The 12,197-nt window shown below is 32.6% G+C and overlaps 1 protein-coding gene across 2 annotated transcripts in view; it reads right to left on the bottom strand.

Moving 5' to 3' along the window:
• Positions 1-7: 7 nt before the first annotated feature.
• ZnT77C (Zinc transporter 77C) overlaps positions 8-12,197 on the bottom strand; it is a 37,949-nt gene continuing 25,759 nt past the window's right edge. For both annotated transcript variants that reach the window (XM_065345637.1, XM_065345636.1), the window contains exons 3-10: positions 7,841-8,008; positions 3,916-4,156; positions 3,161-3,340; positions 2,229-2,354; positions 1,842-2,020; positions 1,374-1,460; positions 525-668; positions 8-442 (exon numbers count right to left, since the gene is read on the bottom strand). In XM_065345637.1, coding sequence (XP_065201709.1) covers positions 146-442; positions 525-668; positions 1,374-1,460; positions 1,842-2,020; positions 2,229-2,354; positions 3,161-3,340; positions 3,916-4,156; positions 7,841-8,008 — 1,422 coding nt within the window. In that variant the 3' untranslated portion in view covers positions 8-145. The remainder of the gene's footprint in view (positions 443-524; positions 669-1,373; positions 1,461-1,841; positions 2,021-2,228; positions 2,355-3,160; positions 3,341-3,915; positions 4,157-7,840; positions 8,009-12,197) is intronic.

A 12,197-nucleotide genomic window follows, 5' to 3' on the forward strand; every position in this document is an offset into this window, starting at 1 on the left:
CCACCAATTATCAAAAACATGCAATAAAAACTTTATTCACGGCTTACAAAAAATAAATGTTAAAAAAGAAACAATATACAATACAATTATAAATAGAAACAGTCTCACTTGAAAATTCGAAAAAAATACGGGTAACTCATACACGTTATAATTCTGTCGTTAAAGATTTAGGCTCGTTTTCATCAGCATTTTGCTTAGAATTGTGACTATTTTCTTGATTTTGTGACTCAATATTATTTGTCTCGATTTCAAGTTCATTCGTCGAAACGCTATTTTTTTCTGACTCGTCTTTTTTTTGACTGATGGTTTCCTCAGTCTCCGGTGGGGTTTCGTTATTGGTGGGTATGGGTAATTGTACAGATGTATGACTAATTTCATTCGATGATTTTGATATCGCAAGTTCCGTCTTCTGGAGACATATATCGGTTTGGCTTGCATTTATCTGAAATTAGATCAATAAAACTGTTTCATCGAGGAATTTTACACAATTAAATAATTTTTAAAAGGTTGAGAAATATAAGTACCGTTGACTTAGAAACTAATACCGCTTTCAATTCGGTCTTTGAAGTGTGCATGTCGCAACAGTAACGTTCGTAACATTCCGGATTCACGCATTTCACCAGGCAATTACTGTCGTTACTTGAGATCAATTCTAAACAATTATCATCCTGGAAAAAATACGATTGATTGACTTAGTTAAATTCCTGTTCAATGCATAATTCTAAGTTTCAATTTCTTATACCTATGAAAATAAATATGTACTGCAAAAAATATTATTTTGGGAAGTATGTATAAGAAAAACTGAAAATTCTCTTGTTTTAAAATTCAGTTTTACTTTTCGTGGTTTTTTACCTTTTCACTAGTAGAAGTTGTATAATGTAGGTAGGTATAGGTACCTTACCTACCGAATTGTAATCTTCGCAAAGTGAAAAGACAATTTTCAAAAAAATATAGATTATTTAGTAGCAATAAATTGATTAAAATAATTAAGTTGCTCAAAATCAGTTTTGTTTAGATTCCCTACCCTTACGGAAAAAAATAGTACTTTCTGAGTAGTAGTTTTTTAACGGAGTAAAAACTACTACTTTTTAACACCTTCATGGAGAAATATTAGTAGTTTTACGTAAAAACTACTACTTTTGTCTAAAAACTAGTTAAAATTACTACTTCATAACTACTACTTACGAAGTATTATTTTAAACTAGTTTTTAGACAAAAGTAGTAGTTTTTACGTAAAACTACTAATATTTCTCCATGAAGGTGTTAAAAAGTAGTAGTTTTTACTCCGTTAAAAAACTACTACTCAGAAAGTACTATTTTTTTTTCCGTGAGGGATATCTAGGTACTTATTGCTTTGAAAAAAAAATACATACTTTGTAAAATTCCGGTTGAATAGTAACTTTGGTAATTCCTTGGTCATGGAAGAACTTTGTTATATTTTGAGTAACTCTAGCATAAACCTGCATAATCAACAAACAATATTACAAAATTTAGATGTATGCACTTTCAAAACACGTTCATCTTCAAAATTAAATGTACCTAATATAAAATAAAGGACGCACGTAAACAAACAAATGAACAAAAAACGAACTGAACACATTTTCAACAAACTTTCTAACTATTTCAATGCTATAAGTAGTAGATTTCATTTTTAAAATTGACAATATTTCTCATTTCTCATTAAAAATTTACGTATCACTTAAGTATGTATATTATTAAATGAACTCAATCTCAAAATATCAGCATAGGTATCTTACGAACTGCAGGCGCCATTTAGCAAAAATTTTAGTACCGATTGACTATAACCAAGGTTTCATTGATTCTTAATTGATTATGGTTACCTTAGGATTATGAAATATTATGTGCGCTGTAAAAAATGTTTTCCCTTTAGTGAATTGCCACACGTGTAAATCGTGTACGTTTATGATATCTGGAAATTCTTTCATCAACTGCTGGCACAAACAATCGATGTTGATATGATCAGGAATCGTTTGTAATAATATTAAGCATGACTCTTTGACTGAAAAAAAAAACAATATAATAATTTTTCTCAATTCAAGTAGGTAGGTACGTCCAAATCTACGTATAAAGTAACTCTGATCAAACGCATGCATTAAACGAAATACTTAGGTAAGTATTGGAAAATAACGAGTCAAGGTGAAATAGGTGTTTCACATCCTCGTTGAAAATATTCGATATAAATAATTAAATTCATTGATAAAACTTACTATAAGGATAACTTAAAATAAGTAGCGATACGGCCGATATGATGGCCAAAATAGGATCAGCTAATTTAGCGGATTCCGAATCGGAAAAATACACAACGGTCGAACAGATCATCACGAATACACAACCTGCGACAACCAAACAAAACGTTTTTAATTAGATGAAAGTGTAAAATACCAAATAAAATACCAAGATGTCATAACTTATAGCAGTACTTAACCAAGTACACAAGTAGGTACGTTATTTACAAACAACAAATTTTCATTTTTTCCAACGAAACCGTTACAAATTCAAAACGCCTGAAATCTTGTCTTCACCGTGAAGTATTCGATAGGCGATAGGTACCATAACTTTTCCTCGAAATTAAAAGCAATAAAACGACAGTACGTTTTACCAAAACAAAATCACATGGCTAAAAATAAACCTGAACAATTGCGTTGGCAATTCCAAGCGTTACTTAGCTGATAAGATGTATGAGTCGCGATAGAATGAGAATTTTAAAACCGCGTCCAGCATCATCACTCATTACGAATACCTACCAGTACATTAAATTACATTTCATTTACAGTGTAATTCGCAGACGCGCGTCAATTAACAGTTGAAAACCAGATTCACAGAGTACATATTTAATTCTTTCACTCGGTAAAAAAAATTAACGACATTGAAATTTCATTCTCAATTCAATAAAACAAATTATACATTTATCGGTCGCCGAGAAAGTGAAAGTACAACAAAAAAAGGCGCAAAATGGAAACATTTAACGCGACAATTATTACGACGACGAGACGACGTAATAAGATCCAGTTTTTTACTTTTTTTCCCCAATGATTTTGTAATGCCGAATTCGCGCACGCTGGCAGTATAAATTTTGTGAGGAGCATGAAATTTTAACATCTTTCTAGCATAGATTTATCTTTAGTTACCCGTCACTTGCCTATGACGTCTCTAAACATCTCCTGAGCTCCTGGAGAAATGAAACTATACGATGAAGGATGAGATCTCAGATTCAATCGTCTTTCACCATTCTGTGTGAATTTGGTTGACAATACATCTTCCAAGATCACGACACCGGATGATGTGACTTTTAGGAAACTACCGTGATGAAATGTATAACCTACAGGAACAAATATAAAATATCCCATATTAACAATCGTACAAATAATAAAATCGCCTATATTTTAACGATCATTTTATACAAATCAAATTACAAGTGTAATTAAATATCATATCGAGGTATTAATGACTTATTCGAGTCAAGGATAGGCACATCAAGTAGAGGAATATACGAGCTACATTGAGACATATAACTTTTTTCAATAAAATTTCAGTTTATAACAAATTTCTCCCATACCTAATTGAAAAAAAGTAGATTCTGCTTGACTTGTAGGTCGTGACAAGTGCGTAACTTTATCTAATGCTTTAGGAACCCCTTCCAAAAATACATATCGTATTCTCTTTAATACCTATCTATTATCTCAAACTGCATTATCATCCATAGAGCACCTGCATTACACCGTCACGTGCTCGTTTTACCATGTTCTTAAGATAAAAAAGCACTTCAATTAAAAATCGAGCTATAGGTACTGATAAAAAAAAACACACACACACACAAATATGTAGATAGGTATGTAATGTACCCATACTCAAAGAAGCGAAAAACTTTCGCTTTCGTTTGAAAAAATAACCTACCTCCAATTAATAAATAACTTAATCCATTTAAAGTTAAACCGAAAGCTCCAACGCAGAATACTGGAATAGGATAATGCATTTCGTCGTGATGTGATATATGCAATAGGGTTTGAACCGCTTCTATAACTAATGAGAAACACAACGAGGCGAAAACAACGCAACCAATCAACATAACCAATACATCGATTCTGGCCCAGCCAAATGTATTTCGAAGTCTTCTCTCCGATGCATTGCGTTTATGCTGAAAACAACCATTGGAAAAAAATACGCATTAATTTTATTACATAGGTACTTGAATGTGCTCTACGTATACAATACACATACAGATGGTCAAGTCAAATCTAGGTACACATGTACAAGAAAAAAAAGTAAGTATAGGTATGATTCGATCGTGAATTTAATTTAAATTTTCATATCGAAGGTTACATTGCATACTAAACTTATTTCGAGTTCATCATAAATAATAAATGAAACCGGTCTGGAAACAGCCTACGCTTAAAATATAAAATACTCGATAACAAAAAACAGACAACGATGTCAATTTGTTTGACATACATTATATTGATATCATGTTCATCATCACGTCCAACATACAGCATTTTTACAGCTTGCTAAAGCTAAAAAAAGGCACCAAAGAGAATAAACAATCAACATTTCTGAGGCGTCAAAGCACCAGGATCCAAAAACACATTTTATCACTGGCTGTAATCGATAGCAATAGCATCTCCATCCAACTAGATCGATTGAAATAGAAAATTACCTCTACCTACTCAAGTGAAGAAGAGCAGGAACACATTTTAATCTCTTTTTGAAAGCGTTAATAGGTAAGCTTGATTTCTTACAAATCTCACTACAGCAGAAAAATAACTATAACTCCAAAAATTATTTGACAACGTAAAGAAGGCTCAAGTGCGAAATTTGCTATATATTGCAAATCAAGTTTTGCCAGCACTGGCCAAGATTTGTCAACACGACTACAGAAAATGATAGCTTACCAACGCTGATCAACTTTTGTCAACGCTGGCTTGAAAAATTGCCAACAATTTCAAAACTGGTCTGCCAGAATCAAGGTTTGGTACCTACCTAAAACTGTCCAGAATTTAAAAAAAAAAAAAATTATATCACGCAAAGTAATTGATCAATTTTTAAAGCACCAGCAATTCAGCATAGGTATTTTCCTTCTAACTTTTGTTTTTGCAACTTTAATCCTTTTATATGTAAGACGATCACGAATTTACGTGGCAGCAGAAGCACATGACGGCAAGACCAAGCCTGGGATTCTTTCGAGGGTACAATAGAAATTTTAGAGACACTCGAAAAACATACAGAAAATTGATTCAAACTATGAACAGAAAAAATCCTCGGTGCACTTTATCAGTGATTTCATATCTGTGATCAAAAGTTTGCGACTTTCACAAATTCTTCAAAAAATAATTAATAGCTGGTAAAAAATTTACCCAATTAAAAAAGGTGATTTGGCTCAAAATTCAAGGGGCCAACTAGTTTCAGAAAAATAGCCTTTTTATAGGTAAAAATCTTGTGATTTGCCTGTCTTGTAGCCTACATCAATATCACTCATTATACATAGGTAGGTATGCTTGGCAGTCATCTCAAAATATCAGAGTTAGAGGAGCTAAAGAGGCTCAAATCAAAAACAGAAGAAACAATAATTTCAAAATCAGCATAGTTACCTCACTTTTCACAAAAACATCATAAATGATACCTACGTTGCACAGAGTTTCTGATTTTTCAAAACACTGTTAGCCCCCTTCCCTTCACTAATATATCGCATGTGAATACATTTTCAGTGATTGAGATACACATATTATATAATTGGACATTTTTGGATGCTCTGGGATTTTCCACATGCCTTATTTCAAGTCATAAACGTCAAAATTGTAAATTAACGTGAATTTGTAGAGTACCTAGGTAATACTTTTATTAACGTTAGATGTGAGCGAATACAAATGAAAATTTACTCACTACACACAATAACATTAATATCTACTACTAGAATACTCCAAGCGAAGGTAATAATTTTTATGACATAAAAACAGTCCATAAAGGTAGAATAAGGTATTAACGTAAAATCCAAATTATGAAAAATTTTGGGCAAAAATTTTCAGCGCAAGGGGAAAAAAGGAAATTTTTAAAATTATAATTTTTGCACTCATCTTAGTTACTTACCTAAAAATATGTGATCACCAAAATTTTTAAAAAAATTATGAAAAACTGAAAAAGAATTTTTTTGCATTCTTCTTATCAAAGGAGAAATTAATGAGAAATACCTATAGCACTTATATCAAAAGAAAAAAACAATTTTCCTTTCTGCGTATACACGATTCAACTTAATGTCATAAGCTGATAATTTCTAATTTTAGCATTTTACAAAAATTATTTGTCACATGGTATCAAATCTCAAAATTTCACAACACTTGAGCTTTTAATCAACAAGTTGAATTTTTGTTTTTGAGGAATTTATTGGAGTTTTTTTTCATATTTTGGAAAAACATCTTTCCAGTTCGACAAGTGGTAAGTAGGTACCTAAATGAGCAATTTCTAATAACAATGGATAGTATAGACCGCGAACAGCCGTGTTCGTTTTTCACGACGTTCCCGTGGAAAGTGTTGCGCCAACACTCGTTATGGACTCGACTGATATGAATAAGGGGAGCCAACCATACACAGATTTTATACTCTACTAAAATTGACGAATGATCACTCGAATTAAACGGTACACGGTACATCATCCATAAAATACACGAACCTACTCAGCTGAATGGAATCTCATTCTATGGCCATCGAAAGACGATCGCGACCGAATAGTTTTACTTTAAAAGCATATTATATAGAGCAAAATTTACAGTTGTTAATTATTGAGCTAGATGCATTTGCTTGACATTCCGCAACATTATTACCTACCTTACTAAGCAGGTAATAAAGTACATTAAACTACCAACACAACATCATACAAAAATATAATTACAGCTGTGAAATTTATAATTTTTTTCAATTCTATTTGTTTATAGGTAATGAGGTAGGTAAGGCACTGGCAATTTTTTTCTCGATGTGCACTGCATACGCTGTGCGAGTTAAAAAAATGTCACGGCATTCTTCGCGAAGCGTATTAATGTCTCTTTTTCATGATAATTAATTAATTATATTGCTATCTTGTCTGCTATTTCTCAACTAGCTGCAAGCAAATTCTCATTTAAACGTACTTGTTTATTTTACCGAAATAATTATTCTCGTTGATTTTGATGTAGGTACACATTAGACACAAAGAGCGTCGCTGTGCGTGTGTGTGTAGTACCTACTACCTACCTACTGTTAGGAGTAATACAGTATACTCGTAGTGCACTATTCAGACCAAGTGACGTATGTCTATGTACACATTATGTACTTTTCGGCATAGGAAACATTAATTCGGTTCAATGTACAAATTCTTCGCTAAATTGGCAATTTTTTTCATGGGTCGTCGAACTGATTTTGATAGGTAGTTTAATCGAAAAACAATCGAATAAATTGATACCCAATGCAGATTTAGATGAACAAAAATAATAAATATTGACTGGATTGGCCATTAAACTTTTTCAAAGCACACACTACGAGCGTCCCATATCTACGGCAAGCTATTATTTCTATACCGCATCAACTACCCATTAAAAATAAATCACACCTATACTAAACCGAATAGATAAATGTAATATGTATGTAAGTATAAACCATTATGTAATTTCCTAATGTCTACGTACGACGTAAGACACTAATCTATCGTCAATTATAACCGAATAAAGTAATCATGTTTTGCGAACACATTACAAGTACGTAGGTATGTATGCATTGGTAATTATTGGTATCTCTAGATAGTTCTCTATTAACCATGTTGGCTGATATAGAAATTCTTATCAGTAATCAAACTTACAATGTTGGCATCGGTTGTGTGACTTGAGCATTTTTCATCAACAGGTACTGGTACTTTGGTAATAAAATTAACGTTACATTGAGACGAACTGTTGTTACTCTTACTACTGTCGTCACTATTTGAGGATTCAGAAGGTGTACTAGTCGGTGTATTTTCCACTGCGCTATTCTGTAACATACAAATTCGATGCAAGGATTAAGTCTTCCGCAGTAAAATAAAAGTGCAATGCAAAAAAAAAAAAACAACAAAACGTTCATCATTTTGAAAAAAGCTTTAAAAATAAAATTATGGTAATTAAATCATCAGTTCTCGCGATAATCTTAAATTTTCGCAACTACCCATCGTTCTAAAACGGTTCAACTGAATTATGAAACAAAAACACTGTCTTGCTCTCTGGTAGGTAGTTTTCTTTTTGTTGGGTAACAATACTCAAGTAATGGTTCTAAAAATTTTCAAAAATTTGAATTTCATATCCCCCTCCCTTTCCTTTCTCGTAATTCTCTCACTGCATCGTTCTTTCAATCAGTGAAATCGGATTCGTGCGCATTAGAATTTTAGGCAGCTGGATGTCAGCACAATCACAAATTTAATTAATTTTAATAATTTTTCCATTAAGAATAAGTCTTAAAATTGAAGAAAATATTAAAAATGGCATGAAACAGGGATGAACAAATTTTCAAGATATTAGAACCTATTCATTTCACCCTAAGAACGTCAATCATCCGCCCACCCCGTAATCTTTCAATTTCAACATCAGCGTGCTAAATAAAAAATTCAAAAAAATTTAAACCCAACATGGTTCCAAAAATTTTCAAAACTTTCAACTTAAAACATACCTACTACATATTTGGGCAAATACATATTAATTATGATAACTAGGTACATCTACATATCTATGTGTAGGTAGGTATAGGTACCCAAGAATCACGTGCTTGCATGAAGAATCATCACACGTAGTCTTAATGCAGCATTTTTATGGGCCATCGCGCGTTGTAGTTTACGTAGACTTAAATTAAACTCTCGTAGGCCCTGCTTCTTCTCAAAACATGAATTTTGTTGAAATAAATATATTAATTATTTTTTCCAACACTCGCTCGCTTAATTCACGCAGGCATTTGAAATGACACGGGCAAGGCTGTATTAGGGAAAGGGAGTGCATGGAAACAGCTTATAAAACAGTTTGAAAATTCCAATCTGACAATGAGTTGGGAAAATTCCAATTCAAGCTCTTGCCAATTTGTTACAATCAAGCTGCAATTTCCTCGCGTTGAATCTCATAACATTTTAATTTAAACCTTGATTTGCGATGAAAAATTGAACGCGGAAATTTCATAATCATAATGGTCAACTGAAAAATGTTCAATCTTTAATAAGTACATACGTTTAAAATATTAGTTCATCACTTTCGAACATTCGACTCGACTTTAAAAAAAAAAAATCATGATCGGGTATAAATAAGAAAACCTATCGAGTAACCTGAAAAAAAGAAGAAATTTCATCACGAGAACGAGATTCGGAGGTTTAAATTCAACTTGCAAATTTGAATCTTTGAGCAACTAGGTACCTACTACCTACTCGTAGTTTCTGAAGAAAAAAAAACGAAATTCGATCCATGCTCTTGCGGAAAGGAATATGAATAAGCATTGATGGGTGGATCGATTGAACAGGCATTCGTAAATATTCGTCCAATTCCGATACTTTTTCACCGGTTCATCAGTCGTTGAAATAACGTCTAGCATAGATTATTATAAATTCGGCCTTCTCATAATTAAGAGGCAGCAGGAATACCTTCGCAAATATTCAATTCGTCACAAAAGTAATCGCTTAGTTGAGAAAATTCTGCGATATGCAATTACGTTTTACGCACGAATAATTAACAATAACGCTGCTTCAGATTCTTCCTTCCTTATACCTAGGCTACATTTTTGATGAAGATAACTTTTTCAACAAACTCTAAATCAATTAAAATGAAGAAAAAAAATCAACTGACAGATTTTTCTATACGCGTAAGACAATAAAAATTTTCATTTCGAAGTCTTATCACATTTAATTAACTACAACTTGGAAATATTTAAATTTTACGAGACCTTGAATCAATGTGTTATTTACACTATACAAGATCACTTCAGCACCTTGACGCGCCGCTGTCAATTTCACTTTATTAAATGTGCGAAACGAAGAATAAGAATATTTCAAATTTCATAATGTACATTAAGTATATTAGAAAATCGTCTTTTGTCTACAGCTTTAATACCTGCTAACGATGAAATATAATTCGCCTTTACTCGAAGTATGATGATAAAATTTGACAGCGAATCACGTTTTCAAAGTAAATTATTCTAATAACCGAACGTTTCTTGTTTACATACCTACTTAATTCTTTCCGTAAGCTCGCTGGAACCTTTTCAGGATGTTTATTTAAAAAGTTGTACGTTTTTGAAAACCTCGAGGCTATAATTAATGCTTAAATTAAATATTACTACAACACAGCGCCTATTTCGTTTTACATATTAATATTCGTGTTATCTACGTGTAAACAATATAATATCTCAATAACGAGCGTTTATGAAATTCATTTTTCAAAATTGAAACTGTAGGCGTGTAAAAGATTGTACCTATCTAACCCGTAACCCTATACATACACTACATCTTCCCTGAGTTTTCTCATCTCTGTAAAAGAGCAACAAGCAATAGGTATTAGCATTGATTAGCTAAAATCAATGGGTATTAGATACCTTACGCAAAAAGTAAAGATGATATTGGCAGGACTATAGGAACATGTATAACTACAGATGTAGAAGTAGCCCTAGTATACGAAAACCTTTCAAGTCACGCAGCTTCCTTTTGAGACACGAACCATGGACTTCATCATGTTATCGCACGAAAAATCTACAATAGAACCTAAAATTGACCATAACACTGGTTGAATAGACGAAACGTTTCAGAATGATAATAAATTGTCATTTTGGAAAGAATGTCTAAATCGCCTCCAAACAATCGCGTACGAAGACAAACGTAATATGTATTCCTCTATTGCTGTGCTGTTAAGCTATGTTGCCAAGTATCGTATCGTATGAGATTGAAAAACATGTTTTGATTTCATTTAGTAACGGTTAGTTTGTTGTCGAACTAAAACAAGCGTATCTCGTACAATTAGCTATTTATAATGGTTCCCTAACCCTAATATGTAATTAGATAGGTAACGCCGTTATAATACCTATTTCCGTTTTTGTAGGAGACAAACTTGACCTATCCTATCTTAATCTGCCATAGCAAAATATGAGTACATTGTATGTAAGTACTTGTATGTGGATTACGTACGTACTTGGATATATACGGTACCTATATATTTTTTAAAATTAAAATGATGAAAAACTTTTTCACACCTCGAAATTTTATCTCACATCAATTACGTTATAAGACTACGGTAAGCTTTTGACAAAAAATTACAGCTGAAAATTTAATCATAAAACCAATATATCTTATGTACTTATATCTTTTCACATAGGGAAATATTTCAGGCTTCAGGGCCAAAATCATTATCACAATTGATATTTAATCGTTAAACTTACAAAGAAATACTTTGTGATGCGACCGAGTGGATTATTGGTAGAGTTTACAATGTATTTATGCAATATATAGATTGCTCATTGCAATTACATAGAAATATGCAGGCCCAGGTATTAATACAAGGAGATAATTAAACCCGGAACTCATCAAAATGAATGAATTGTTAGGAAAAGTACAGTCTCATATTTTGAAATAAAAACTTCCTCTCTTATATGGTCACTTGAAATCTAAAAACGGAAGTACAAGAACATCGATTGCTTAATAAATGTTTGGTAAAAAAAAAAAAGGACGCGGACGAGAAGTGGAATGTAGGCGAAGAAGAGGGATAGAAATCGAGTAAATCGTGTTGTCACACACATTCACAAGAAGTCTTATGCTTTTTTGAAAATTGTTGAAGGCTTGCCTATGCAAAAATAATACAAAAATTTACAATAATCGTTTCAAATTTTGTATGAAATAAAAAAAGAAATGCAGTGAAATCAGTTTAAAAATAGACACGTAGTGGTCCGGAGAAATGAAGTCAAGTTCCTTCAGTTATTTTCGACATATATCAATTCAATTTTCGATCAAAATACCTCAAACCCCAATTTCGAAGACGTTTGAAAGATACCGCCACGGGCCACGCCGCGCCGCTTTCCAATTCCACAACCTCTTCTTCAAAAGTTTCCGGGAGGTCCCTTCACGGGAGTACCTACACTCTGAAAATTCTTCGCGAATTCCAACACATCACACCACTGAAATGTAATAATTAGGCTAAAAGTAAAAGTAAAAACTCATACGAGAACAG

Source organism: Planococcus citri, chromosome 1 (assembly GCF_950023065.1).
Source record: "Planococcus citri chromosome 1, ihPlaCitr1.1, whole genome shotgun sequence".
NCBI classification, from domain to species: domain Eukaryota; kingdom Metazoa; phylum Arthropoda; class Insecta; order Hemiptera; family Pseudococcidae; genus Planococcus; species Planococcus citri.